At 47.5% G+C, this 27781-nt stretch overlaps 1 protein-coding gene across 1 annotated transcript; it reads right to left on the bottom strand.

Annotated features, from left to right (window-relative positions):
- Nucleotides 1-803: 803 nt before the first annotated feature.
- Nucleotides 804-27734, bottom strand: LOC124017842 (E3 ubiquitin-protein ligase pellino homolog 1-like; the record flags this gene model as incomplete). The annotated part of the gene is given in 4 exon segments (XM_046333072.1): nt 804-866; nt 2559-2688; nt 6224-6433; nt 27296-27734. Coding segments are annotated over 3 exon segments (282 nt in total), but the record flags the coding sequence as incomplete, so codon positions are not given.
- Nucleotides 27735-27781: the final 47 nt, after the last annotated feature.

Genomic DNA, 27781 nt, shown 5'->3' on the forward strand with positions numbered 1-27781 from the left:
TTAAGATTTTATCGTCTATCGATGTGTGACAGCGATCGTTGATGGTGGCGACATTGTGATGTCACAAACTATGGTTTAGCATATTTAAAACTGGACCGCAGCACCAGAGTCTGACATCACGGCGACATGCCAAATGCCCTTTTCACCTAACTGCCTAAATGTTCAAAATATATGGTAGTTATTAACATAAAGCAACAGAACCATGTAGAAAGAGTGAAGAGCACCAAAGCAGTGTAACAATCTCAGATCTGCCCTAACAGGCCCCACCCCCATCCCCTCTCCCCCCATCCCCTCTCAAACATGGGATGATCTGGGGTCAGGCTTATTGTTTAAAACAGAAAGGAGCCCAGAAGACAGAACGTTCCAGATGTGCTTTACCCTGATGATCCAGACTAAATAACACCTTACACTTGATACGACTATAATGTATATCTATGCTTTTAAAGGTAGGATCATTTAACTGATATCTGAGGATTTTGTATAGACAACAGAAACACTACTAAGTTGCACATCTGCTGGTGGGCAAATGAAAGCAACAGTCCCCTCCACAAAACGCTGTTTACATTGATATCCATACTGAATGAAGCACTTAGAAAGAGACCTCACGGACACCCAAAACTTTTTCACTTCATTTAAGAGGGGAAACTTGCCTTAAAATGTTTTTTTTTTTGTCTAACTGACTTAAAAGTGAAGGAACGTTTAAGAGAAAATGTCCTTAAGGATGTTTTCTGCAACTGGGCCCAGAAGGATGAGTTTGTAGTTACCTGGAACATGTCTGTGCTGTTATCATGAGTATATTCCACCACCACAGTCTGACCTCTGGATAACGTGTAGGAGATGCTGTGTTGGTCCTTGTTGCTGATAGCCTGGAGAGGGAGGGGGGAGGGGGGGGACAGAGGGAGGGAGGGGGGGAGGGGGACAGAGACAGGGAGGGAGGGACAGAGAGAAGGAGGGAGGGACAGAGACAGGGAGGGAGGACGGAGAGGGAGGAGGAATGGAGAAATGAGGAACGATCAGTATAGAAATGTTGAACAGAGAAGGTTCTGTCCTCAGCTCTTTTTGTTATATTTCTATCTGCTAAGTAGCGTTCTAAACGTGTCTCTCTCTCACACACACACACACACACACACACACACACACACACACACACACACACACACACACACACACACACACACACACACACACACACACACACACACACACACACACACACACACACACACACACACACACACACACACACACACACACACACACACACACACACACAAATCCAAATGGTCCCCAACAATCCCAGCCTCATGGTTTAACAGGCCTGTTTAAAGACTTAATTAAGAGACAGACATGTGTTTCCAAGGACACACACACTTTGTAGGACATCTCTCTGCTGCCCTTCATTGGTCAGTTCACACTGAACTCTGCCGTAAACAGCCAGGGTGTTCCGTGTGTTCGTAAAGGCATGGTTCACATACTTCCACTGTTAACCAAGGCAGGAGTGTTATGGTGTTGTGTGTAGGTTTTTAATTGAATTACACATTTTTTTAAATTACCTTTATTTAACTAGTCAAGTCAGTTAAGAAAAAAATCTTGTATACAACGACGGCCTAACAAAGGACACAAAGGCCTCCTGCAGGGACAGGGGAGAAAGGCCTCCTGCAGGGACAGGGTAAAAGGCCTCCTGCAGGGACAGGGTAAAAGGCCTCCTGCAGGGACAGGGTAAAAGGCCTCCTGCAGGGACAGGGTAAAAGGCCTCCTGCAGGGACAGGGTAGAAAGGCCTCCTGCAAGGACAGGGTAGAAAGGCCTCCTGCAAGGACAGGGTAGAAAGGCCTCCTGCAGGGACAGGGTAGAAAGGCCTCCTGCAGGGACAGGGTAGAAATGCCTCCTGCAGGGACAGGGTAGAAATGCCTCCTGCAGGGACAGGGTAGAAATGCCTCCTGCAGGGACAGGGTAGAAATGCCTCCTGCAGGGAGGGTAGAAATGCCTCCTGCAGGGTAGGGTAAAATGCCTCCTGCAGGGACAGGGTAGAAATGCCTCCTGCAGGGACAGGGTAGAAATGCCTCCTGCAGGGACAGGGTAGAAATGCCTCCTGCAGGGACAGGGTAGAAATGCCTCCTGCAGGGACAGGGTAGAAATGCCTCCTGCAGGGACAGGGTAGAAATGCCTCCTGCAGGGACAGGGTAGAAATGCCTCCTGCAGGGACAGGGTAGAAATGCCTCCTGCAGGGACAGGGTAGAAATGCCTCCTGCAGGGACAGGGTAGAAATGCCTCCTGCAGGGACAGGGTAGAAATGCCCCCTGCAGGGACAGGGTAGAAAGGCCCCCTGCAGGGACAGGGTAGAAAGGCCTCCTGCAGGGACAGGGTAGAAAGGCCCCCTGCAGGGACAGGGTAGAAAGGCCTCCTGCAGGGCCAGGGTAGAAAGGCCCCCTGCAGGGCCAGGGTAGAAAGGCCTCCTGCAAGGACAGGGTGCTGGAATTAAAAATACAAATATAAGACAAAACACACACATCACAACAAGAGATACTGGTAGGGGTGTGTGTGTGTGTGGGTGTCTTACCTTAGCTGCCTGTGCGGTGCAGGCAGCGTGCACTGTGCTGGGTTTGACCCCATTAGCCTTGGGTCTCTTAGACAGACTGAAACGGCTTTTCCTCCTGCCTCGATCACCGTTGGGGAGAGAGCCATTGTACCTAAAGAGACAGACAGAGAGAGAGAGATAAACAAAGGGATAGGATGCCATGTTGGAAGCAAGAAGTGTTCCTAGAGCAGGCAGGGGGAGTTGCTGTGAGTTCACAGACATGCCTGTATTTTTTGTGTGTGTGTGTGTGTGTGTGTGTGTGTGTGTGTGTGTGTGTGTGTGTGTGTGTGTGTGTGTGTGTGTGTGTGTGTGTGTGTGTGTGTGTGTGTGTGTGTGTGTGTGTGTGTGTGTGTGTGTGTGTGTGTGTGTGTGTGTGTGTGTGTGTGTTATCTTTGTGGGTACTGGAAATCCCCCAAAGTATTTCCCAGGTCCCCATGAGTACAAAGGCTAGATTTACAGATAGGTTTAAGCTATGAGTGTGTGTGATCCAGCTCTGCTGATATCTCATCACTGTTTTCCATTGGAGACCAGGACCAACACTACTGTTATAATCATCTCCCTGGAGACCAACACTACTGTTATAATCATCTCCCTGGAGACCAACACTACTGTTATAATCATCTCCCTGGAGACCAACACTACTGTTATAATCATCTCCCTGGAGACCAACACTACTGTTATAATCATCTCCCTGGAGACCAACACTACTGTTATAATCATCTACCTGACAGCCTGGAGACCAGGAAACAGTGAGTCAGCACACACAAACATACGCAGGTACACAAAAACACACGTGTGTGCGTGCTTGCATGTGCTTTTAAACACAACCCCACCCACAATAACCACCTCGAAGAGACTAGGAAGCAACGTCATCATCAACGTAGAGGAACAGCCATAAGTATCTGAGTTCGTATCATCCAGTTGCTTGCACAGACTGGAATATATACCACCTCAGTCATCGGCTTCATCAATAAGTGCATCGACGACATTGTTCCCACAGTGACCGTCTCCATAGTGACCGTACGTACATATCCCAACCAGAAGCCATGGATTACAGGCAATATCTGCATCGAAGCTAAAGGCTAGACCTGCTGCTTTCAAGGAGCGGGTCAGTAATCTGGGCGCTTCGAAGAAATCATGCTATGCCCCCAGATGAACCATCACACAAGCAAAGCGTCAATATAGTATTAACCTTTTAGGGTTAGGGGGCAGCATTTTCACTTTTTGGATGAATTGCGTGCCCATAGTGAACTGCCTGCTACTCTATCCTAGATTGCTAATATATGCATATTATTATAACTATTGGATAGAAAACACTCTGAAGTTTCTAAAACTGTTTGAATTATGTCTGTGAGTATAACAGAACTCATAGGGCAGGCAAACTTCCAAACAGGAAGTGGAAATTCTGGGGCTGGTTGATTTTCAAGTCATCGCCTAATCACATCCAAATAAGATATGGATCTGTTCGCACTTCCTACGCCTTCCACTAGATGTCAACAGTCAGTAGAACGTGGAATGAAGCCTATAGTGGGATGTGGGACCGGATAGCAGCTATTTGAGTCACTGGTCAGGCAGAATGCCAGTTCCTGGATACACGCAGTAGTCATTATATCTCCTTGCGTTCCATTACTCTGTAGACAAAAACGAATGCTCCGGTTGGAACATTATTGGATATATATGATAATAACATCCTGAAGATTGATTCTCTACTTAGTTTGACCAGTTTATTCGACCTGGAAAATAACTTTTTGAAGTTTTCGTCCGAGTTCGCCTGGACCAGCGGCAGCTTTTGGACATGTGAACGAAACGTGCTAATTGGACACTAGTAATGGACATTATGGAAAAAAACAACGATTTATTGCGGGGGGGCGGGGTCCGTTAGCTGAGCTGTGTCCTAGACCGGTTAAGATTGAATCCTACTACACCGGCTCTGACGCTCGTCAGATTTGGCAGGGCTTGAAAACTTCTCCTTAATGCAACTGCCGTGTCAGATTTTTAAAAAACTTTACGGAGAAAGCAAACCATGCAGTAATCTGAGTACAGCCTTTAGACAACAAAGCAGCCAAAAAGGCACCCGCCATATTGGGTAGTCATTGGGTAGTCAACATTACTCAGAAATAGCAGTTTAAATATTCACTTACCTTTGACGATCTTCATCAAAATGCACTCCCAGGAATCCCAGTTCCACCATAAATGTTTGATTTGTTCGATAATGTCCATCAGTTATGTCCAAATATATTCTTTTGTTAGGGCGTTTGGAAAACAAATCCAAAAGCGCGTTCAGGTCGCACCGAACGTCGGACGAAAAGTTCCAAAAGTTCCGTTACAGCCCGTAGAAACATGCCAACCTAAGTATGGAATCAATCTTTAGGATGTTAACATAAAACTTCATTCATGTTCCAACCGGACAATTCCTTTGTCTGTACAAATGAAGTGGAACGTAGCTACCTTTCACGTGAGCGCGCCAGACCGAGGCTGTGGCACTCTGCCAGACCACTCACTCAAAGAGCCCTTATGAGCCCCTCCTTTAAAGTAGAATCCTCAAAACAGTGGAAGCATTGGGAAGTGAAACATAACTAATATCACCCTGTATACAAACCTCAGATTTCCCACTTCCTGGTTGGATTTTTTCTCAGTTTTTTGGCCTGCCATATGAGTTCTGTTATACTCACAGACATCATTCAAACAGATTTAGAAACTTCAGAGTGTTTTCTATCCAAATGTACTAATTACATGCATATTCTAGCTTCTACGGCTTAATTTGGGCACGTTTTTATCCAAGCTACCCAACTGTAAGTAAGCATTTCATGGTAAAGTCTACACTTTTTGTATTCCGTGCATGTAACAAATAAAGTTTGATTTGATCAACATAGAGGGACAGCCATAAGTATCTGAGTATCATCAACATAGAGGGACAGCCATAAGTATCTGAGTATCATCAACATAGAGGAACAGCCATAAGTATCTGAGTATCATCTACATAGAGGAACAGCCATAAGCAATCTGAGTATCATCTACATAGAGGAACAGCCATAAGCAATCTGAGTTAGTATCATCAACATAGAGGAACAGCCATAAGCAATCTGAGTTAGTATCATCAACATAGAGGAACAGCCATAAGCATCTGAGTTAGTATCATCAACATAGAGGAACAGCCATAAGCATCTGAGTATCATCAACATAGAGGAACAGCCATAAGTATCTAGGTTAGTATCATCAACCTAGAGGAACAGCCATAAGCAATCTGAGTTAGTATCATCAACATAGAGGAACAGCCATAAGTATCTGAGTTAGTATCATCAACATAGAGGAATAGCCATAAGTATCTGAGTTAGTATCATCAATATAGAGGAACAGCCATAAGTATTTGAGTTAGTATCATCAATATAGAGGAACAGCCATAAGTATCTGAGTTAGTATCATCAACATAGAGGAACAGCCATAAGTATCTGAGGATCATCAACATAGAGGAACAGCCATAAGTATCTGAGGATCATCAACATAGAGGAACAGCCATAAGCATCTGAGTATCATCAACATAGAGGAACAGCGATAAGCATCTGAGTATCATCAACATAGAGGAACAGCCATAAGCATCTGAGTTAGTTTCTAAGTGGTGAAGTGTTATAATGTGGTTGGCTCCTTACCCCAGCACCATGAGCTCTCCATATTTCACTGGCACTTTGGAGGAGGAGGTGGAGGAGGGGGAGATATTTTCCTGCTCTGGAGAGAACATGGGCTCGGCTGGCTGGATGGGTGAGGGCAGGAGGGAGGTCACACTAAATGGGTGGGGTCAGCTGAGCTTCAGCTCCGCCTCCTCATCCTGCATGTGCCTGTTGGTTGTCGCCGCTGCAACCCTAGATAGAGATAAGAGAGAGAGCGTGTGAGGTCAGTCACACGTGGACAACACAGCTCACAACATCAGGAAGTCACCTGATCTCTCAGGTCTCACCTTACACTGAACAGGAAGTCAGTGACAGTTACACCACCACACACCCATTAAGACTCACACACAAATAGGGCCCTAGAAAAAAACATCTGCGTTTGCACCAAGCGTGGAATCCAGACATTAAACCCCAATTAAACAATACTCCAAAAATGTATTGAACTTACTAGAACATTCCTTAAAAATTGCCCATGTGACTCACAAGACATGAAAAAATTGCATCAGGGTAGCGGGGTTGGCAGGGTAGCCTAGTGGTTAGAGCGTTGGACTAGTTGCAAGTTCAAACCCCCGAGTTGACAAGGTACAAATCTGTCGTTCTGCCCCTGAACAGGCAGTTAACCCACTGTTCCTAGACCGTCATTGAAAATAAGAATTTGTTCTTTAACTGACTTGCCTAGTTAAATAAAGGTAAAATAAAATCATTGATTAGTAATTTCTTGCATCTTTCTGAAAGGGCTCAGGAATGCCTGTCTGTGTTGTGGTGCTCTTATGTCTAGTCTACACTTAGTGTAGCCGTTAGCGATGATGCTAATGATAACCATCTGCCGGTAGATGGAAAGGCTTTTCCAAAAACCTTCTCAATTTAATGTTAACTACAAAGCAGCCTATCTGCTACCTACCTGGCAGAATGATACCATGACTATTTGCATCAACCCAGTGGCCATTTGCTTAGAAAACTCTGCAATCTCATGAGTACAGAAACACCGCTAACCAAACAAGGGTCTCTGGCCGGTGCCACCAGCATTAAAGGATAACTACACCCACATGTGTGTGTGGTGTGTGTGTGTGTTCGCTATGTGGTCTCAGGTTGAAACGGTTGCCGCTGTGTGTCTGTGTATCCCCTTAGGATAGGTTTATACTCCCCCAAGCGGTCACCAAACTCCCCCACGCGGTCACCAAACTCCCCCACGCGGTCACCAAACTCCCCCACGCAGCCACCAAGCTCCCCCACGCAGCCACCAAGCTCCCCCAAGCGGTCACCAAACTCCAAACTCCCCACCAAACTCCCCCACCAAACTCCCCAAGCGGTCACCAAACTCCCCAAGCGGTCACCAAACTCCCCACGCGGTCACCAAACTCCCCACGCGGTCACCAAACTCCCCACGCGGTCACCAAACTCCCCACGCGGTCACCAAACTCCCCACGGTCACCAAACTCCCCACGCGGTCACCAAACTCCCCACGCGGTCACCAAACTCCCCCACGCGGTCACCAAACTCCCCCAAGCACACCAAATGCACTAGGCAGAAAAACAAGGGGTGCTTAAAGTTTCAAGTTGCAAAAGGTTTTGCTACCGTTTCCCCTAATGAATATGACCCAGGGATTTCACAGTGACCTCACTTCCTCAGACTACGGTGCCTTTGTGCAGCCAGGCAGTCCCCCCCCCTAAAAACAACACCAACAATTTGCCTGTGTCCTGTTTGGCACGCAGGTTGAGTCCCGTCCTTCAACAGTTCAAGTAAAGGGAAAGGTGTGCTATTCTTCAACCACACTTTTGAGTGTTCAGAATGCACACTGGACTGGCTGTTGATCGAGACGCTTGTGAGAACTGCGATGATGAAGTCACTTCAAATGGGAGTTGAGGTGATTCACAAATGGAATATATCAGGCCAGTTTCCTGGAAACAGATTCACACACAACCTATTTCATACCTCTCAGCTGCCAAGGTATCATTTGCAAAAAGTGAAGGCCTCAACTCACATCAAGTTAAAATAATGTTACTCCCCACCACACTAACCACAAAAACACTAATGGAGAACTTCCAACTGAGATGGCTAACTGTTAACACCTTCTCACAAAGCAACGGTCTTGATGATGCAGAGGTTGTTGATCCGGCTCACCTTTAACCTCTCACCTCACCCCAAGTCTTTAACAGCACCCTCCTGATGGAAACAGCCCCCCCCAAAATAACACTAGTGCCCACATCAACACTGGTGAACCCCTGGTGTGGGGTAGCCTAAGGCTCAGGGGTCGGAGCTACTCAACTCAAAGATCTCACCCCAAATCTGGTGACAGGAGTCCAAAACACCCTCTTTTAGGAAGTGTCTGAATCTCAATGAACTTTTAGGTTATCAGCTCAGTGGAGAAAAGTAATTTCATGAGAGAGAGAAAAGTCCCTTCATATATATATATATATATAAAAGAGAAAGAGAGAGAGACAGAGACAGAGAGACAGAGAGACAGAGAGACAGAGAGACAGAGAGACAGAGAGAGAGAGAGAGAGAGAGAGAGAGAGAGAGAGAGAGAGAGAGAGAAGAGAGAGACAGAGAGACAGAGAGACAGAGAGAGAGAGAGAGAGAGAGACAGAGAGACAGAGAGAGAGAGAGAACAGAGAGAGACAGAGAGACAGAGAGACAGAGAGACAGAGAGAGAGAGACAGAGAGAGAGAGAGAGAGAGAGAGAGAGACAGAGAGACAGAGAGACAGAGAGACAGAGAGAGAGAGAGAGAGAGAGACAGAGAGAGAGAGAGAACAGAGAGAGACAGAGAGACAGAGAGACAGAGAGAGAGAGAGAGAGAGACAGAGAGACAGAGAGAGAGAGAGACAGAGAGACAGAGAGACAGAGAGAAAGAGAGACAGAGAGAGAGAGAGACAGAGACAGAGAGACAGAGAGAACAGAGAGAGACAGAGATGAAGAGACAGGTGGTGAGGAAGCAGACAGAGACTAGAGTGGTGAGAGAGACAGAGGACAGAAGAGAGAGACAGAGAGACAGAGGAGAGAGAGAACAGAGAGAGACAGAGAGACAGAACACAGAGAGACTCGAGAGATCAGACAGGCCAGACAGAGAGAGAGCCTGAGACAGAGAGACAGAGAGACAGAGAGAGAGAGAGAACAGAGACTAGAGAGACAGAGAGACAGAGAGACCAGAGAGAGAGAGAGAGACCTGAGAGACAGAGAGACAGAGAGACAGAGAGACAGAGAGAGAGAGAGACAGAGAGACAGAGAGACAGAGAGACAGAGAGAGAGAGACAGAGAGAGAGAGACAGAGACAGAGAGGCAGCGTGTTTCCAGATGAAGGGCTGGTGGTGAGGAAGCAGACATAGACTAGGCGTGGTGGAGGACCTCCATGGGGAAGGAGAACCACATCAGTGGCCCCAGCAGACAGCCTGCTTCCTGGGCAAACACCAGCTGCCTCCTGGGATATCCAACAGGCCAGCCAGTTAGCCAGCCTGCTAACCAGCCAGCAAGTCAACCAGACAGCCAGCTAACCAGTCAATCACAGTCAATCTGCCAGTCGACCAACCAACCAGACAGCCTGCCAGTCAACCATTTAGTCAGTCTGCGAACCTTTCAGGCACCCAGTCTACCAGCACCACTAAGAGAGAGTACTAAGCTAAGTCAGTATCAGTCATCTTACTTTCACTTAGTGCTGCTGGCTGGCTGGAGGCCTAGCTGGTTAGCTGACTCGCAGTCTAAATGGTTTGTAGATTGGCTAATTGGCTGGCTGATTAAATGAGTAACAGGGGTCCTCTGCAGCTCAGTTGGTAGAGCCTGGCACTTGTAACGGCAGGATTCAGGATAGTGGGTTCAAATCCCAAAACGTTCTGCTAAGCGGAATATATTATAGTTAAGCCAGTCTCAGGGCAATGGCTAAATTGCCAACTCTCTGCACTTCAGCCTCCATTCAGGGCAATGAGCTAAATTGCCAACTCTCAACCTTCAGCCTCCATTCAGGGCAATGAGCTAAATTGCCAACTCTCAACCTTCAGCCTCCATTCAGGGCAATGAGCTAAATTGCCAACTCTCAACCTTCAGCCTCCATTCAGGGCAATGAGCTAAATTGCCAACTCTCAACCTTCAGCCTCCATTAAGGGCAATGAGCTAAATTGCCAACTCTCAACCTTCAGCCTCCATTCAGGGCAATGAGCTAAATTGCCAACTCTCAATCTTCAGCCTCCATTCAGGGCAATGAGCTAAATTGCCAACTCTCAATCTTCAGCCTCCATTCAGGGCAATGAGCTAAATTGCCAACTCTCAACCTTCAGCCTCCATTCAGGGCAATGAGCTAAATTGCCAACTCTCAACCTTCAGCCTCCATTCAGGGCAATGAGCTAAATTGCCAACTCTCAACTTCAGCCTCCATTCAGGGCAATGAGCTAAATTGCCAACTCTCAACCTTCAGCCCATTCCATTAAGGCCTCCATTCAGCAATGAGCTAAATTGCCAACTCTCAACCTTCAGCCTCCATTCAGGGCAATGAGCTAAATTGCCAACTCTCAATCTTCAGCCTCCATTCAGGGCAATGAGCTAAATTGCCAACTCTCAATCTTCAGCCTCCATTCAGGGCAATGAGCTAAATTGCCAACTCTCAACCTTCAGCCTCCATTCAGGGCAATGAGCTAAATTGCCAACTCTCAACCTTCAGCCTCCATTCAGGGCAATGAGCTAAATTGCCAACTCTCAACCTTCAGTCTCCATTCAGGGCAACTCTCAACCTTCAGCGAGAACACTCCTGTACTTAGGTTGTTTACTCTCAACTGGGGATGGGCACAGTTATTGACATATTTGAATATCTGAACAGACATTAGTATTTGATTACTTGTGTGAGTATTCATAAGTAAAAAATTACAGGCCTATTTAAAAAAAATGAAAATATCCATGTTACATTGCTGCATACATGGATATACCACGATATTTCAAATTCTTAATTTAATAAAACGACTTTTAAAAGTTGTTTTTATGACAATGCACCCCATAAAGACAGGCGCCTTCACACATGATTGTTTTTGTTAGCCAATCAAAGCTTCACTAGGCCTACAATCAAAGAGGCTCACTACAATACATTTTAATAGGAAGTTAGCAAAAATAGAGAAGCTCTTGCTGCTGTGAAAGGAAAATACCTGTCTATTCGTGAAAAAATGATGAACTCTTTAGTCATATCCCAGTGTATCTATTTGCATAAATATTACATTTTATTTGGAACAGCAAGCCAAACAAAATTAAAACGGGCCTATTTATATAATGAATATGAATTTGGAGGGCAGAAATGATTAAATATTAAAGCATTAGACCTTAAATCCGAACAGTTTCTCTAGCAGATTAGTAAGAATGTCTCACCCCATGTTCAAGAACGGCTTTTTTCCCCATGTTCAAGAACGGCTTTTTTTCCCATGTTCAAGAACGGCTTTTTTCCCATTTATTCAGATTACAACCTCTCACTTTCAGTTATTAAAAAATGAAACCATCTCTAAAATATTGCTATTTTTAAAACAAAGCATAGAAAGCTGGTTGCAATTCCAGTTTAATCCACCAGAAAAGACAGAACAAATATTATGGTTAACCTCAAATATACTAATGAATTAAAAATGTATTTTTTGAAAAATTATTATTATTATTATTTTAAATGTATAATCTTTGTAAATTATATCATAAATGGAGTTGTCACACAAAAATGTTTGCTCTACTCAAAAATACAACCAACTAATTGCAGCATTACCGCAGAAATGGAAGAGGCAAGTGGAAGGGGCAAGTGGAAGGGGGAGCAAGTAAGGACCTTGCCTGTTGGACCTGCATTAAAAAACAAAAACTGGTTCAAGAAAATAGTGCTAAATTTAAAAAGTATAGCATTTTCATTTAGGGACAAAAAAATTGACAGCTGTGCCATATGACTCCAAAATAGTTGGGAAGAGATTTTCAATGTACCGATTCCATGACACATGGTTTATATATATATATATATATAAATATAAACAAGCTACATGGACCGTACATTTTGGTACGGTCCATGTAGCTTGTTTTTGGTCACAAGTTCAGGAATGGCTGAAGAATTGCAACATTTAACTGGAGCCAACTCTGCAAATAACACAACTGGGTGATTTAAAAAGTCATAGTCAATCGATCAATAATACAATAATACTCTTAGCAAAAATCTTGATGTTTAATTTAAAATTTGTAAAATCTATGAGAATAGAAAGGTTCAGAACATTGGTGAAATATCACACCACAGGCAAATAGAAATCAAAACTGGATGGTGTTCAGAGATAGATGGGAGGGGTTGAGGGAGCTGAAGAATGGGACTGGATGGTGTTCAGAGATAGATGGGAGGGGTTGAGGGAGCTGAAGAATGGGACTGGATGGTGTTCAGAGATAGATGTGAGGGGTTGAGGGAGCTGAAGAATGGGACTGGATGGTGTTCAGAGATAGATGGGAGGGGTTGAGGGAGCTGAAGAATGGGACTGGATGGTGTTCAGAGATAGATGGGAGGGGTTGAGGGAGCTGAAGAATGGGACTGAATGGTGTTCAGAGATAGATGGGAGGGGTTGAGGGAGCCGAGTGTGTTGGTTGTTGCTTACGCCCTGAGTCCGGTCTGGACTCTGGGTGTTGGTTGTTGCTTACGCCCTGCGTCCGGTCTGAGTGTGTTGGTTGTTGCTTACGCCCTGCGTCCGGTCTGGACTCCTGAGTGTGTTGGTTGTTGCTTACGCCCTGCGTCCGGTCTGGACTCCTGAGTGTGTTGGTTGTTGCTTACGCCCTGCGTCCGGTCTGGACTCCTGAGTGTGTTGGTTGTTGCTTACGCCCTGCGTCCGGTCTGGACTCCTGAGTGTGTTGGTTGTTGCTTACGCCCTGAGTCCGGTCTGGACTCCTGAGTGTGTTGGTTGCATGGAGGGATCAGAGGAGGAGGATTGGTTTGCACACGCTGAACATTACAAGTCTGATGACCAGGTAATCGATCTGAGGGGACTCTCGGGAAAGGAGATCGACACTAACGATACCTCTCACAGTCTCTCTTTCCCTCCCGCTCACAGACTCCCCGTCTTTGCCTCCCTCATTCTTCCTGTGTAACCCATCTAATCGATGAGCAGGGATGTGTAAAATATCAAAAGAGAGGGAAGGAGAAGAAAGGAGGAATCATATCTCAGTCACCTGGGATTTGGGAGGGAAATCGTGTTCCAGACAGGGAGAGGGGATGTGTGTAGGCTACCTGGGATTAGGGAGGGAAATCGTGTTCCAGACAGGGAGAGGGGATGTGTGTAGGCTACCTGGGATTTGGGAGAGAAATCGTGTTGCAGACAGGGAGAGGGGATGTGTGTAGGCTACCTGGGATTTGGGAGGGAAATCGTGTTGCAGACAGGGAGAAGGGATGTGTATAGGCTACCTGGGATTTGGGAGGGAAATCGTGTTGCAGACAGGGAGAGGGGATGTGTAGGCTACCTGGGATTTGGGAGGGAAATCGTGTTGCAGACAGGGAGAAGGGATGTGTATAGGCTACCTGGGATTTAGGAGGGAAATCGTGTTGCAGACAGGGAGAAGGGATGTGTATAGGCTACCTGGGATTTAGGAGGGAAATCGTGTTGCAGACAGGGAGAGGGGATGTGTGTAGGCTACCTGGGATTTGGGAGGGAAATCATGTTGGAGACAGGGAGAGGGGATGTGTGTAGGCTACCTGGGATTTGGGAGGGAAATCGTGTTCCAGACAGGGAGAAGGGATGTGTGTTGGGGTTCTGGAGCACTGGACCTGGATGGGGTTCTGGAGCACTGGACTGGGATGGGGTTCTGGAGCACTGGACTGGGATGGGGTTCTGGAGCACTGGACTGGGATGGGGTTCTGGAGCACTGGTCTGGGATGGGGTTCTGGAGCACTGGACTGGGATGGGGTTCTGGAGCACTGGACTGGGATGGGGTTCTGGAGCACTGGACTGGGATGGGGTTCTGGAGCACTGGTCTGGGATGGGGTTCTGGAGCACTGGTCTGGGATGGGGTTCTGGAGCACTGGTCTGGGATGGGGTTCCGGAGCACTGGTCTGGGATGGGGTTCCGTAGCACTGGTCTGGGATGGGGTTCTGGAGCACTGGTCTGGGATGGGGTTCTGGAGCACTGGTCTGGGATGGGGTTCTGGAGCACTGGACTGGGGCCTGGCTGGGAGAGCAGGAAGGCCATCTGTATTATGAAACTAACCTGTGGGTTAGGAAGGCCGTCTGACCCCTGCATTGGGGCGGCAGGTAGCCTAGTGGTTAGAGCGTTGGGCCAGTAACCGAAAGGTTGCTAGAACGAATCCCTGAGCTGACAAGGTTCAAATCTGTCATTCTGCCCCTGAACAAGGCAGTTAACCCACTGTTCCCCAGAAGACTGTCATTGTAAATAAGAATTGCAAATTTGTTCTTGCCTAGTTAAATAAAGGTTCAATAAAATAATGGTCGAGAGCTGAGGCAGAGGGTTGTGTGTGTGTGTGTGGTCTGGGATTTGCAATTGGCCGCCTCTCCGTCCAGTTCTTCTGCTGCCAATGACTGGAACGAACTACAAAAATCTCTGAAACTGGAAACACTTATCTCCCTCACTAGCTTTAAGCACCAGCTGTCAGAGTAGCTCACAGATTACTGCACCTGTACATAGCCCATCTATAATTTAGCCCAAACAACTACCTCTTCCCCTACGGTATTTATTTATTTATTTAGCTAGCTCCATTATTTCTACTTTGCACATTCTTCCACTGCAAATCTACCATTGCTACGGTTGGTTTTGGGGGTGACCAGAGGGGGTGACCAGAGAGATATACCTGCTGGAGCGCGTGCTACAGGTCTTGTGGATGACCTGGAGCCAGTGGGTTTGGCGACGAGTATGAAGCGAGGGCCAGCCAACGAGAGTGTACAGGTCACAGTGGTGGGTAGTATATGGGGCTTTGGTGACAAAACGGATGGCACTGTGATATCATCATAATTAGTTGTCGATACTGCGATTTTATTGCAATTTGATGTTGAAACGTATTGCTAAATATATGACTGCTTCAGAGAGACAGAGAGAGCACGATAAAACACATGTTGATCAATCAGGGAAATAATAGTGCTGAAAACATGATGACTGACTATTTAAAAAGAGGATGGACAACAGGCTATAGACAACATTCCAGAACACGACACACCGATGTCACACACAGAGGCACGCGGCTGTAAGGAAGCCACCGCACTCTGCACCCATTCAACATAGAACAAATAAAAACATCTGTCTTAGGCTAAACAAAATAACTTACAATGATGTTTTGATTCTTGCTTGAACAGTCGCTAAGATTATATTCGGTTGTGATCTTTGCAAAATAAGTGTTTTCGATGCAGCAGTTGTTAACCACTACCTTGTATCCTTTTCCCTCTCGCTCTCATCCAACACTTCCCACACTGCCCCTACTCGGATGGTATCGCGCCGTCCCAACCTTCGCTCTCTCTCCCCCGCTACTCTCTCCTCTTCCATCCTATCATCTCTTCCCTCTGCTCAAACCTTCTCCAACCTATCTCCTGATTCTGCCTCCTCAACCCTCCTCTCCTCCCTTTCTGCATCCTTTGACTCTCTATGTCCCCTATCTTCCAGGCCGGCTCGGTCCTCCCCTCCCGCTTCGTGGCTTGACGACTCATTGCGAGCTCACAGAACAGGGCTCCGGGCAGCTGAGCGGAAATGGAGGAAAACTCGCCTCCCTGCGGACCTGGCATCCTTTCACTCCCTCCTCTCTACATTTTCCTCCTCTGTCTCTGCTGCTAAAGCCACTTTCTACCACTCTAAATTCCAAGCATCTGCCTCTAACCCTAGGAAGCTCTTTGCCACCTTCTCCTCCCTCCTGAATCCTCCTCCCCCTCCCCCCTCCCTCTCTGCAGATGACTTCGTCAACCATTTTGAAAAGAAGGTCGACGACATCCGATCCTCGTTTGCTAAGTCAAACGACACCGCTGGTTCTGCTCACACTGCCCTACCCTGTGCTCTGACCTCTTTCTCCCTCTCTCTCCAGATGAAATCTCGCGTCTTGTGACGGCCGGCCGCCCAACAACCTGCCCGCTCGACCCTATCCCCTCCTCTCTTCTCCAGACCATTTCCGGAGACCTTCTCCCTTACCTCACCTCGCTCATCAACTTATCCCTGACCGCTGGCTACGTCCCTTCCGTCTTCAAGAGAGCGAGAGTTGCACCCCTTCTGAAAAAACCTACACTCGATCCCTCCGATGTCAACAACTACAGACCAGTATCCCTTCTTTCTTTTCTCTCCAAAACTCTTTAACGTGCCGTCCTTGGTCAGCTCTCCCGCTATCTCTCTCAGAATGACCTTCTTGATCCAAATCAGTCAGGTTTCAAGACTAGTCATTCAACTGAGACTGCTCTTCTCTGTATCACGGAGGCGCTCCGCACCGCTAAAGCTAACTCTCTCTCCTCTACTCTCATCCTTCTAGACCTATCGGCTGCCTTCGATACTGTGAACCATCAGATCCTCCTCTCCACCCTCTCCGAGTTGGGCATCTCCGGCGCGGCCCACGCTTGGATTGCGTCCTACCTGACAGGTCGCTCCTAGGCAGGTGGCGTGGCGAGAATCTGTCTCCGCACCACGCGCTCTCACCACTGGTGTCCCCCAGGGCTCTGTTCTAGGCCCTCTCCTATTCTCGCTATACACCAAGTCACTTGGCTCTGTCATAACCTCACATGGTCTCTCCTATCATTGCTATGCAGACGACACACAATTAATCTTCTCCTTTCCCCCCTTCTGATGACCAGGTGGCAAATCGCATCTCTGCATGTCTGGCAGACATATCAGTGTGGATGACGGATCACCACCTCAAGCTGAACTTCGGCAAGACGGAGATGCTCTTCCTCCCGGGGAAGGACTGCCCGTTCCATGATCTCGCCATCACGGTTGACAACTCCATTGTGTCCTCCTCCCAGAGCGCTAAGAGCCTTGGCGTGATCCTAGACAACACCCTGTCGTTCTCAACTAACATCAAGGCGGTGGCCCGTTCCTGTAGGTTCATGCTCTACAACATCCGCAGAGTACGACCCTGCGTCACACAGGAAGCGGCGCAGGTCCTAATCCAGGCACTTGTCATCTCCCGTCTGGATTACTGCAACTCGCTGTTGGCTGGGCTCCCTGCCTGTGCCATTAAACCCCTACAACTCATCCAGAACGCCGCAGCCCGTCTAGTGTTCAACCTTCCCAAGTTCTCTCACGTCACCCCGCTCCTCCGCTCTCTCCACTGGCTTCCAGTTGAAGCTCGCATCCGCTACAAGACCATGGTGCTTGCCTACGGAGCTGTGAGGGGAACGGCACCTCAGTACCTCCAGGCTCTGATCAGGCCCTACACCCAAATAAGGGCACTGCGTTCATCCACCTCTGGCCTGCTCGCCTCCCTACCACTGAGGAAGTACAGTTCCCGCTCAGCCCAGTCAAAACTGTTCGCTGCTCTGGCTCCCCAATGGTGGAACAAACTCCCTCATGACGCCAGGACAGCGGAGTCAATCACCACCTTCCGGAGACACCTGAAACCCCACCTCTTTAAGGAATACCTAGGATAGGATAAAGTAATCCTTCTCACCCCCCTTAAAATATTTAGATGCACTATTGTAAAGTGGCTGTTCCACTGGATGTCATAAGGTGAATGCACCAATTTGTAAGTCGCTCTGGATAAGAGCGTCTGCTAAATGACTTAAATGTAAATGTAATGTAAATGTTAACGCTCATTTTACTGGTTGAAGTGATTTTTTTTTTAGTTTGGTGAGGATGTGTGTGCCCGTCTGTGTGATGTCTCCCTGAGTATCCCAAACAAGAAGAAAGTGAATACGGGCGCCATTTAATGAGACAGGAAGTTAGATAGCCTCAAACACTTGCGCACACAAACCAGCCAAACTGTCAGAAGACTGGAGTACAAACCAGCCAACCTGTCAGAAGACTGGAGTACAAACCAGCCTAACTGTCAGAAGACTGGAGTACAAACCAGCCAACCTGTCAGAAGACTGGAGTACAAACCAGCCAACCTGTCAGAAGACTGGAGTACAAACCAGCCAACCTGTCAGAAGACTGGAGTACAAACCAGCCAACCTGTCAGAAGACTGGAGTACAAACCAGCCAACCTGTCAGAAGACTGGAGTACAAACCAGCCAACCTGTCAGAAGACTGGAGTACAAACCAGCCAACCTGTCAGAAGACTGGAGTACAAACCAGCCAACCTGTCAGAAGACTGGAGTACAAACCAGCCTAACTGTTAGAAGACTGGAGTACAAACCAGCCAACCTGTCAGAAGACTGGAGTACAAACCAGCCAACCTGTCAGAAGACTGGACTACAAACCAGCCAACCTGTCAGAAGACTGGACTACAAACCAGCCTACCTGTCAGAACACTGGAGTACAAACCAGCCTACCTGTCAGAAGACTGGAGTACAAACCAGCCAAACTGTCAGAAGACTGGAGTACAAACCAGCCTAACTGTCAGAACACTGGAGTACAAACCAGCCTAACTGTCAGAACACTGGAGTACAAACCTCACAAGAACAACACTATGTTCTAATCTTCTTGTTACATAGCCTAGCCTACGTGTAGGCCTACGTAATAGACAGACACTGGTATGGTGCTGAAGACAGCATAGTAAGTATTAGGTGAAAAAGTGGTGAAGTGTCCCTTTTAACCACCACAGACAGTGGAATCTACCAGTGGGCACCCAGTGACTACACAGGATGAGATGCATTGTTGTGGGCGAGTCTAGATGGCGTAGTTCGCCTCCAGACATGGGAACATGCTGTTTATTGTATTCATGTCATTGTCCTCTGGCTGATGTCATGTGGTGGTTTGTCTGATACTGCTGTGCTGATGCTGCTATCCTGGTCTCTCTGGAAACAGAGATGGTAATCTCAACAAAACTAACCTGATGAAAAAGGTTAAACATCAGTAGACGTGGCCAACTCAACTCAGAACATTCTCCCACACAGCCACCAACCTGTCTAAGGGAAATGTATCAGAACAGGTCCATTGTAACCATTGCCAAGCAAAAAAAATGGTTTCATGAATGTAGGTGAATGTAAGAAAATTGAATGACGCTTTTCACAATTTCAAACATTTCTCAGGCTTTCAATCAATCTCTGTGTCTGTGTGTGTGATCTCAGAATCTTCCTCTTCCTCGGATCTATGATCTACCAATGTAGTGCTGGTTGTTGTTGTGTTTGAGATGACCCCCATCTATCTGTCATCTTTCTGAGCAGGTTGAAATACTTCTCAGTATTAAATTAGCTTGGTTAAATAAACCATGTTCCAGCTGGACCCGCTTGCCAAGAGAATCTGGGACCAATCGGTGCCATTCCCACGACAACTGGGTCATCCGTGGCAGCTGAGGTCCTGGACGACTGGACGTTTGCCCATTGAGGGAAATGGACCGACTGACCACAGTATGTAAGTAGCCTTGTACGAGCCGGAGCCCATTTCCTGTTCCTGTAGTGAGGCAGCTTGATGTTCAAGTACACCCCTTGGACAGGACACTAGTCTATCACCTCAGTACACCCCCTGGACAGGACACTAGTCTATCACCTCAGTACACCCCCTGGACAGGACACTAGTCTATCTCCTCAGTACACCCCTTGGACAGGACACTAGTCTATCAGGTCAGTACACCCCCTGGACAGGACACTAGTCTATCTCCTCAGTACACCCCCTGGACAGGACACTAGTCTATCACCCAGTACACCCCCTGGACAGGACACTAGTCTAGTCTATCACCTCAGTACACCCCCTGGACAGGACACTAGTCTATCACCCAGTACACCCCCTGGACAGGACACTAGTCTATCACCTCAGTACACCCCCTGGACAGGACACTAGTCTAGTCTATCACCTCAGTACACCCCCTGGACAGGACACTAGTCTATCACCTCAGTACACCCCCTGGACAGGACACTAGTCTATCACCTCAGTACACCCCCTGGACAGGACACTAGTCTATCACCCAGTACACCCCCTGGACAGGACACTAGTCTAGTCTATCACCTCAGTACACCCCCTGGACAGGACACTAGTCTATCTCCTCAGTACACCCCCTGGACAGGACACTAGTCTATCACCTCAGTACACCCCCTGGACAGGACACTAGTCTATCTCCTCAGTACACCCCCTGGACAGGACACTAGTCTATCACCTCAGTACACCCCCTGGACAGGACACTAGTCTATCACCTCAGTACACCCCCTGGACAGGACACTAGTCTATCACCTCAGTACACCCCCTGGACAGGACACTAGTCTATCACAGGGCCTTCACCCCTTAATGCTGAGTGCCAAGCAGTAACAGATTGACCACAAAGGAGGGAGTCAAATGACCTACACATTATCACGAGGTCTAATACACTGAACAGAGGGTGAATTTCACTAGTGGTTGGTTCCCAAATGCCTTTCAGACATTTATAAAACACACTCAAGATATCTAAAACTAGGGCTGCAAAATTCATGGTACTTTCAATAAATTCCCTGGTTTTCCAGAAATCCTGGTTGGAAGATTCACGGAATCGGAAGGGAATAAGAGGGAAATCCGGAAACGGGATTTCTGGAAAACCAGGGAATTTATTGAAATTTCCCAGAATCCTATTTAATAGCCTATAAGAGTAACAGGAGAAAGACTTCCAATAGCAGACATGTTTCTGTGGACTACTCAAAAGGCAGAGGTTGACTTCATCTGAGACACTGTATTCCATCAAATGGAAACGTGGGCTGTAGCCGACCTGAACTCGTATTCAGAGCAATGTTTCTATCCACTCAGCCCAGTCACATGCTGTAACGGACCTGAAACGCATGAAAACTACACAGCGCAGTGTAGGTCAATGTAATTAGGTACAGAGACCACCACCTTCCATCTTCAAAGGACATCTGGCACCGATTATACAGCCCCACCCTACCAACACCCTGTGTGTGTGTGTGTGTGTGTGTGTGTGTGTGTGTGTGTGTGTGTGTGTGTGTGTGTGTGTGTGTGTGTGTGTGTGTGTGTGTGTGTGTGTGTGTGTGTGTGGCCGCATTAACAGTAAATGATTGTCACTAGGTAGGTAATCCCCATCAAACACACCCAGGGGAGGGGAGAGAGAGAGAGAGAGAGAGAGAGAGAGAGAGAGAGAGAGAGAGAGAGAGAGAGAGAGAGAGGCCTAGAGAGAGAGAGAGAGAGAGAGAGAGAGAGAGAGAGAGAGAGAGAGAGAGAGAGAGAGAGAGAGAGAGAGGGGCCTAGAGAGAGAGAGAGAGAGAGGTGTACTGACTCCAGTAGGCAGTACTGGGATGTAGGCTACTGGTGACAGATGGAGAGACTGGGAGATGGAGATGAGGGGAGGCGTTCAAGTTACAGGCTCATCAATAATTCACTGAGGTGAACACAGTCCAACAGCGGACAGACAACAAACGGCGCGCACGCACACACACACACACACACACACACACACACACACACACACACACACACACACACACACACACACACACACACACACACACACACACACACACACACACACACACACACACACACACACACACACACACACACACACACACCCTGCCTAGGTACTACTTCCTGCCAGTAGAAAACACACCGTGTGACCTTCCCAGAAACCAACCAACCGTTCCAGTGACCAGCAGCTTGAGGAAAGTGTGGCTCACTTGACTCACTCTGCACAGGAAGACAGCAGGGAGGGGTCTGACCTGATGGGGGCAGACGGATCATAAATCTGTGCCTAAAGCACAGCCTGTACTGGCAGCAGCAGCCCCTGAGAGAGATGGAGGAGAGACTGGGGGATATGGGGAGGAGAGAACTACTCCCAGCCCTCCTCTCTAACCCCAACTACTACTCCCAGCCCTCCTCTCTAACCCCAACTACTACTCCCAGCCCTCCTCTCTAACCCCAACTACTACTCCCAGCCCTCCTCTCTAACCCCAACTACTACTCCCAGCCCTCCTCTCTAACCCCAACTACTACTCCCAGCCCTCCTCTCTAACCCCAACTACTACTCCCAGCCCTCCTCTCTAACCCCAACTACTACTCCCAGCCCTCCTCTCTAACCCCAACTACTACTCCCAGCCCTCCTCTCTAACCCCAACTACTACTCCCAGCCCTCCTCTCTAACCCCAACTACTACTCCCAGCCCTCCTCTCTAACCCCAACTACTACTCCCAGCCCTCCTCTCTAACCCCAACTACTACTCCCAGCCCTCCTCTCTAACCCCAACTACTACTCCCAGCCCTCCTCTCTAACCCCAACTACTACTCCCAGCCCTCCTCTCTAACTACTCCTCTCTAACCCCAACTACTACCCCAGCCCTCCTCTCTAACCCCAACTACTAAGCCCTCCTCTCTAACCCCAACTACTACCAGCCCTCCTCTCTAACCCCAACTACTACTCCCAGCCCTCCTCTCTAACCCCAACTACTACTACCAGCCCTCCTCTCTAACCCCAACTACTACTACCAGCCCTCAACCCTAACTACTACTACCAGCCCTCCTCTCTAACCCTAACTACTACTACCAGCCCTCCTCTCTAACCCTAACTACTACTACCAGCCCTCCTCTCTAACCCTAACTACTACTACCAGCCCTCACTACTACTACCAGCCCTCCTCTCTAACCCTAACTACTACTACCAGCCCTCCTCTCTAACCCTAACTACTACTACCAGCCCTCACTACTACTACCACCACCACCCATCTCTTTGTTTTTCACTTTCCAAATCTGAGGGTCTCAACCCTAACTACTACTACCAGCCCTCCTCTCTAACCCTAACTACTACTACCAGCCCTCCTCTCTAACCCTAACTACTACTACCAGCCCTCCTCTCTAACCCTAACTACTACTACCAGCCCTCCTCTCTAACCCTAACTACTACTACCAGCCCTCCTCTCTAACCCTAACTACTACTACCAGCCCTCCTCTCTAACCCTAACTACTACTACCAGGGGTCCTCTCTAACCCTAACTCAAAGCCCTCACAACATCATAAATGTTGTCCTTCACAACCCTAACAAACTACTTCATTTCAGTAAGGCTGACCTAACCTACTTGGAGTTGAGTGACTACTTGTTCCAAAATGCTGATTTTGGGACACTACTACCAGTTTAGCATCCCCCTAATGGTTTTAGTTAGCATTGGGGGAGGGAACCCTAACTTACTACCAGCCCTCCTCTCTAACCCTAACTACTACTACCAGCCCTCCTCTCTAACCCTAACTACTACTACCAGCCCTCCTCTAACCCTAACTACTACTACCAGCCCTCACTACTACTACCAGCCCTCCTAAGAACACTGCATCTCCGTGTTCTCTAGACCCTATCACTAGAGACACCCTGGTTAACCCTAACTAATACCAGGCTATGTCAAAACCCATCTCTGATTGGGGTGAGTCCCATCATAAATGTTGTGTTCAGCACACAAACTACTTGCCCAGTGTCGGTTGGTGTAGGCCGACTGTAAATAAGAATATGTTCTGAACCGATCTTACCTTGGCCCAGTGTCGGTCGGTGTTAGGCCGACTGTAAATAAGAATATGTTCTGAACCGACTTGCCCAGTGTCGGTCGGTGTAGGCCGACTGTAAATAAGAATATGTTCTGAACCGACTTGCCCAGTGTCGGTCGGTGTAGGCCGACTGTAAATAAGAATATGTTCTGAACCAACTTGCCCAGTGTCGGTCGGTGTAGGCCGACTGTAAATAAGAATATGTTCTGAACCAACTTGCCCAGTGTCGGTCGGTGTAGGCCGACTGTAAATAAGAATATGTTCTGAACCGACTTGCCCAGTGTCGGCCGGTGTAGGCCGACTGTAAATAAGAATATGTTCTGAACCGACTTGCCTAGTTAAATAAAGGTTAAATAATATATATATAAAACCCAGGGGAAACTTCACAGGAGCAGCATTTGTAATGTTGTGAACTGCTAGACTAAAAGGTAGAGCTTCAGAACACAAACAGACTTAGTTGTTTTTCCCCTGTTAAAGGTTTCTCCAGTCAGGTGCAGAAGCAAACTGCCTCCGTGTCCAAATGTGACATTTTCTTTCAGCTCAGGTGTTGGCAGGTATGTTCTTCCAGGTATGAATGACCTCATGTGTGTAATTAAGACCGAGAAGGATGGAGAAGTAGGGAAAGAGGGAAGCAGAGAGCGAGACAGAGACTGTTTGGAATATACCTAAAGAATTAGAAGGGAAGAAGTAGAGAGAGAGAGAGAGACTGTTTGGAATATACCTAAAGAATTAGAAGGGAAGAAGTAGAGAGAGACAGAGAGAGAGAGACTGTTTGGAATATACCTAAAGAATTAGAAGGGAAGAAGTAGAGAGAGAGAGAGAGAGAGACTGTTTGGAATATACCTAAAGAATTAGAAGGGAAGAAGTAGAGAGATAGAGAGAGACTGTTTAGAATATACCTAAAGAATTAGAAGGGAAGAAGTAGAGAGAGACAGAGAGAGAGAGACTGTTTGGAATATACCTAAAGAATTAGAAGGGAAGAAGTAGAGAGAGAGACTGTTTGGAATATACCTAAAGAATTAGAAGGGAAGAAGTAGAGAGAGAGAGAGAGAAACCGAGAGAGAGACTGTTTGGAATATACCTAAAGAATTAGAAGGGAAGAAGTAGAGAGAGACAGAGAGACCAAGAGAGAGACTGAGATGGTCTCTCTTTCTTAGTCTCTACACCTTGAGTCTAAAAGTCTAATCTGCTCCCAGCAATTTGGAAAAACATCTGATGATGTTTTACCAGGCCTTTGTCTTTCTATCCCCACTAACAGAAACGTCAGTAAAAACATACCCACTGTCTGACCCACTTTCCATGACAAACCCTGGTAATCCTCCATCTCACATGCACAAACCCAGCACACTGAATGGAGCGAATAAGCTGAACTGAAGAGTAGTGTGCCAAGCTTCACATACACTGCAGAGTGTAGCCTACAGTCTAGCCTAAGCTGCTCAGATGTCCCTAGCCTCATACACGCACAGTTACGACCTGGGGAACTTACCCAGGCATGTCATTCAGAGTACAGATTCACAAGCTTACAGTATGCACAAACGTAAGCAAAAAACACACACGTACAAACCCACAGTTATGACCTGGAGAACTACCCAGGCATTCCATTCAGAGTCCAGGCACATACAGAGTGCACACACACAGGCCAAAACACACAGGCCTACAGTGTGTTAACACAAACACACAGTACCAAGCCTCATGACGCAACAGCTCCAGAGAACAGCACACATCACGTACACACACACACAGAATGCCCAAATTGAAAACCGGATTGATGGATATCTTACACTCTGGATAGGCGGGGGTTCCTATAGACACTCTGGATAGGTGGGGGTTCCTACAGACACTCTGGATAGGCGGGGGTTCCTACAGACACTCTGGATAGGCGGGGGTTCCTACAGACACTCTGGATAGGCGGGGTTCCTACAGACACTCTGGATAGGCGGGGGTTCCTACAGACACTCTGGATAGGCGGGGGTTCCTACAGACACTCTGGATAGGCGGGGTTCCTACAGACACTCTGGATAGGCGGGGGTTCCTACAGACACTCTGGATAGGCGGGGGTTCCTACAGACACTCTGGATAGGCGGGGGTTCCTACAGACACTCTGGATAGGCGGGGGTTCCTACAGACACTCTGGATAGGCGGGGTTCCTACAGACACTCTGGATAGGCGGGGGTTCCTACAGACACTCTGGATAGGCGGGGTTCCTACAGACACTCTGGATAGGCGGGGTTCCTACAGACACTCTGGATACGGGGGTTCCTACAGACACTCTGGATAGGCGGGGGTTCCTACAGACACTCTGGATAGGCGGGGGTTCCTACAGACACTCTGGATAGGCGGGGGTTCCTACAGACACGCTGGATAGGCTGGATAGGGGGGTTCCTACAGACACTCTGGATAGGCGGGGGTTCCTACAGACACTCTGGATAGGCGGGGGTTCCTACAGACACTCTGGATAGGTGGGGGTTCCTACAGACACTCTGGATAGGTGGGGGTTCCTACAGACCTACAGGGCCCCCTCAGACCCTCTGGAGTAGGACAGACCACCCCCCCTTCAGACCCTCTGGAGTGGGAAGGGGTGTGTGTATTACTATCCTTGAGGGTAATGGAAATGCCCAAAAGTCCCCACTAGGATAGTAAAACAAGGCACATTATCACTAGTGGGGACATTTCCCACATCCCCAGAAGGACAAACGCTATTTTATGTTTCGAGGTTAGGTTTTGTGTTTTGGTTACAATTAGGGCTAAGTTCAGGAGTCAGGTTAAGGCTAGGTACCCACAAGGATAGTAAAACATATGGTGGTGGTGGTGTGTACATCCACAAGTTTAAAAACAAAACATATTCTGACCAAAAATCAGTTTGTAAACAACATGTTTACCCGTGGCAATGCAATGACGACAACGTTTGTAGCTAAACAATAGCTGAGTGGCAAGTCAAATCACCAGTCGAGCTATTGATCCGCAAAGAAATAAGAGATAAGATCATTGGAAAGGAGGAACCGGATGATTGATACGACAACGGGACATGGATGTCAAAAAGGCGGATCCAAGTCATCGCCAGACCGGACCAACAAAGGCAGAAGCAGGGCTAAGCCAACAGATCAGATGCTTGAACGAGGGAATGATATCCCATTCCAACTTGACATGCAAAACCTAGTTTGTTAGTTTGCTCCGTTGGTAGACAAAGCCGGAATAGTGCGATTCCCGGGACCACCATGCGTAAAAACGTAAGGATTTATGACTAAATAGCTTTGGATACATTACAATGACCCCAAAATAAATAGTTATGATTAACGTTAAGAGAATATTTGGTTATAGCCTAAATTATGACCATTTATTAGTTAGCTAGCTCGGTTTTTGAGAGGAATAACCAGCTACTGTAACGTTAACGTTACCTGGCACATCTCTCCACCAGCAAGCAATCATATTAGCTAGCTAGCCTACTGTCCCTTCTGTTAGCTAGCCAGCCGGTTCACAAAGGAAAACAGGAGATTGTCAACTGATTGGCAAGCTAATATGGTTTAGTTATCTTGTGTAAATGAGAGGAAGGTTATTGTTAGGTAGTTTTACTTACAGCGGTAGTCGATGCGCTCCTCCTGCCGAGACACACCGCTCAGTGAGCGGGTTGACAACCATCTACCGCCCGCCGCTTCAGACCAAGTTCGTTGAGTTCGCTTGTTTACCAGCTAACAAAGGCAATTTGTCAACAAATCTCAATGTTTGATACAAAAAAAGAACTGTCAGAATGGCCAATCATACGACGTTTTCGTGTTAGCTCTCTTCCTGTACAAAGTTACATTCCCCAAAATGTGTTTTGTTTGTTTAATGCTTCGCTCTCCGTGCGGACAGCAGAATAATATGTTGGAGGTGTGTTGAACATAAACAGAGACGTTTTGAATTGTAGTGTACTCTGATCCGAGAAAAACCTGCCGCGTATGATGCGAAAGGGATTGTGGGTATCGTAGTTGAGCTCTCGACCTAACAAGGCACCGCAGAGTATCTAAACCGGTCATTGAAGCCACCATGCAAGTTGTTTATATATTATGCATTCATGTGGTAG

Source organism: Oncorhynchus gorbuscha, unplaced genomic scaffold (genome assembly GCF_021184085.1).
Source record: "Oncorhynchus gorbuscha isolate QuinsamMale2020 ecotype Even-year unplaced genomic scaffold, OgorEven_v1.0 Un_scaffold_3358, whole genome shotgun sequence".
Classification (NCBI taxonomy): Eukaryota; Metazoa; Chordata; class Actinopteri; order Salmoniformes; family Salmonidae; genus Oncorhynchus; species Oncorhynchus gorbuscha.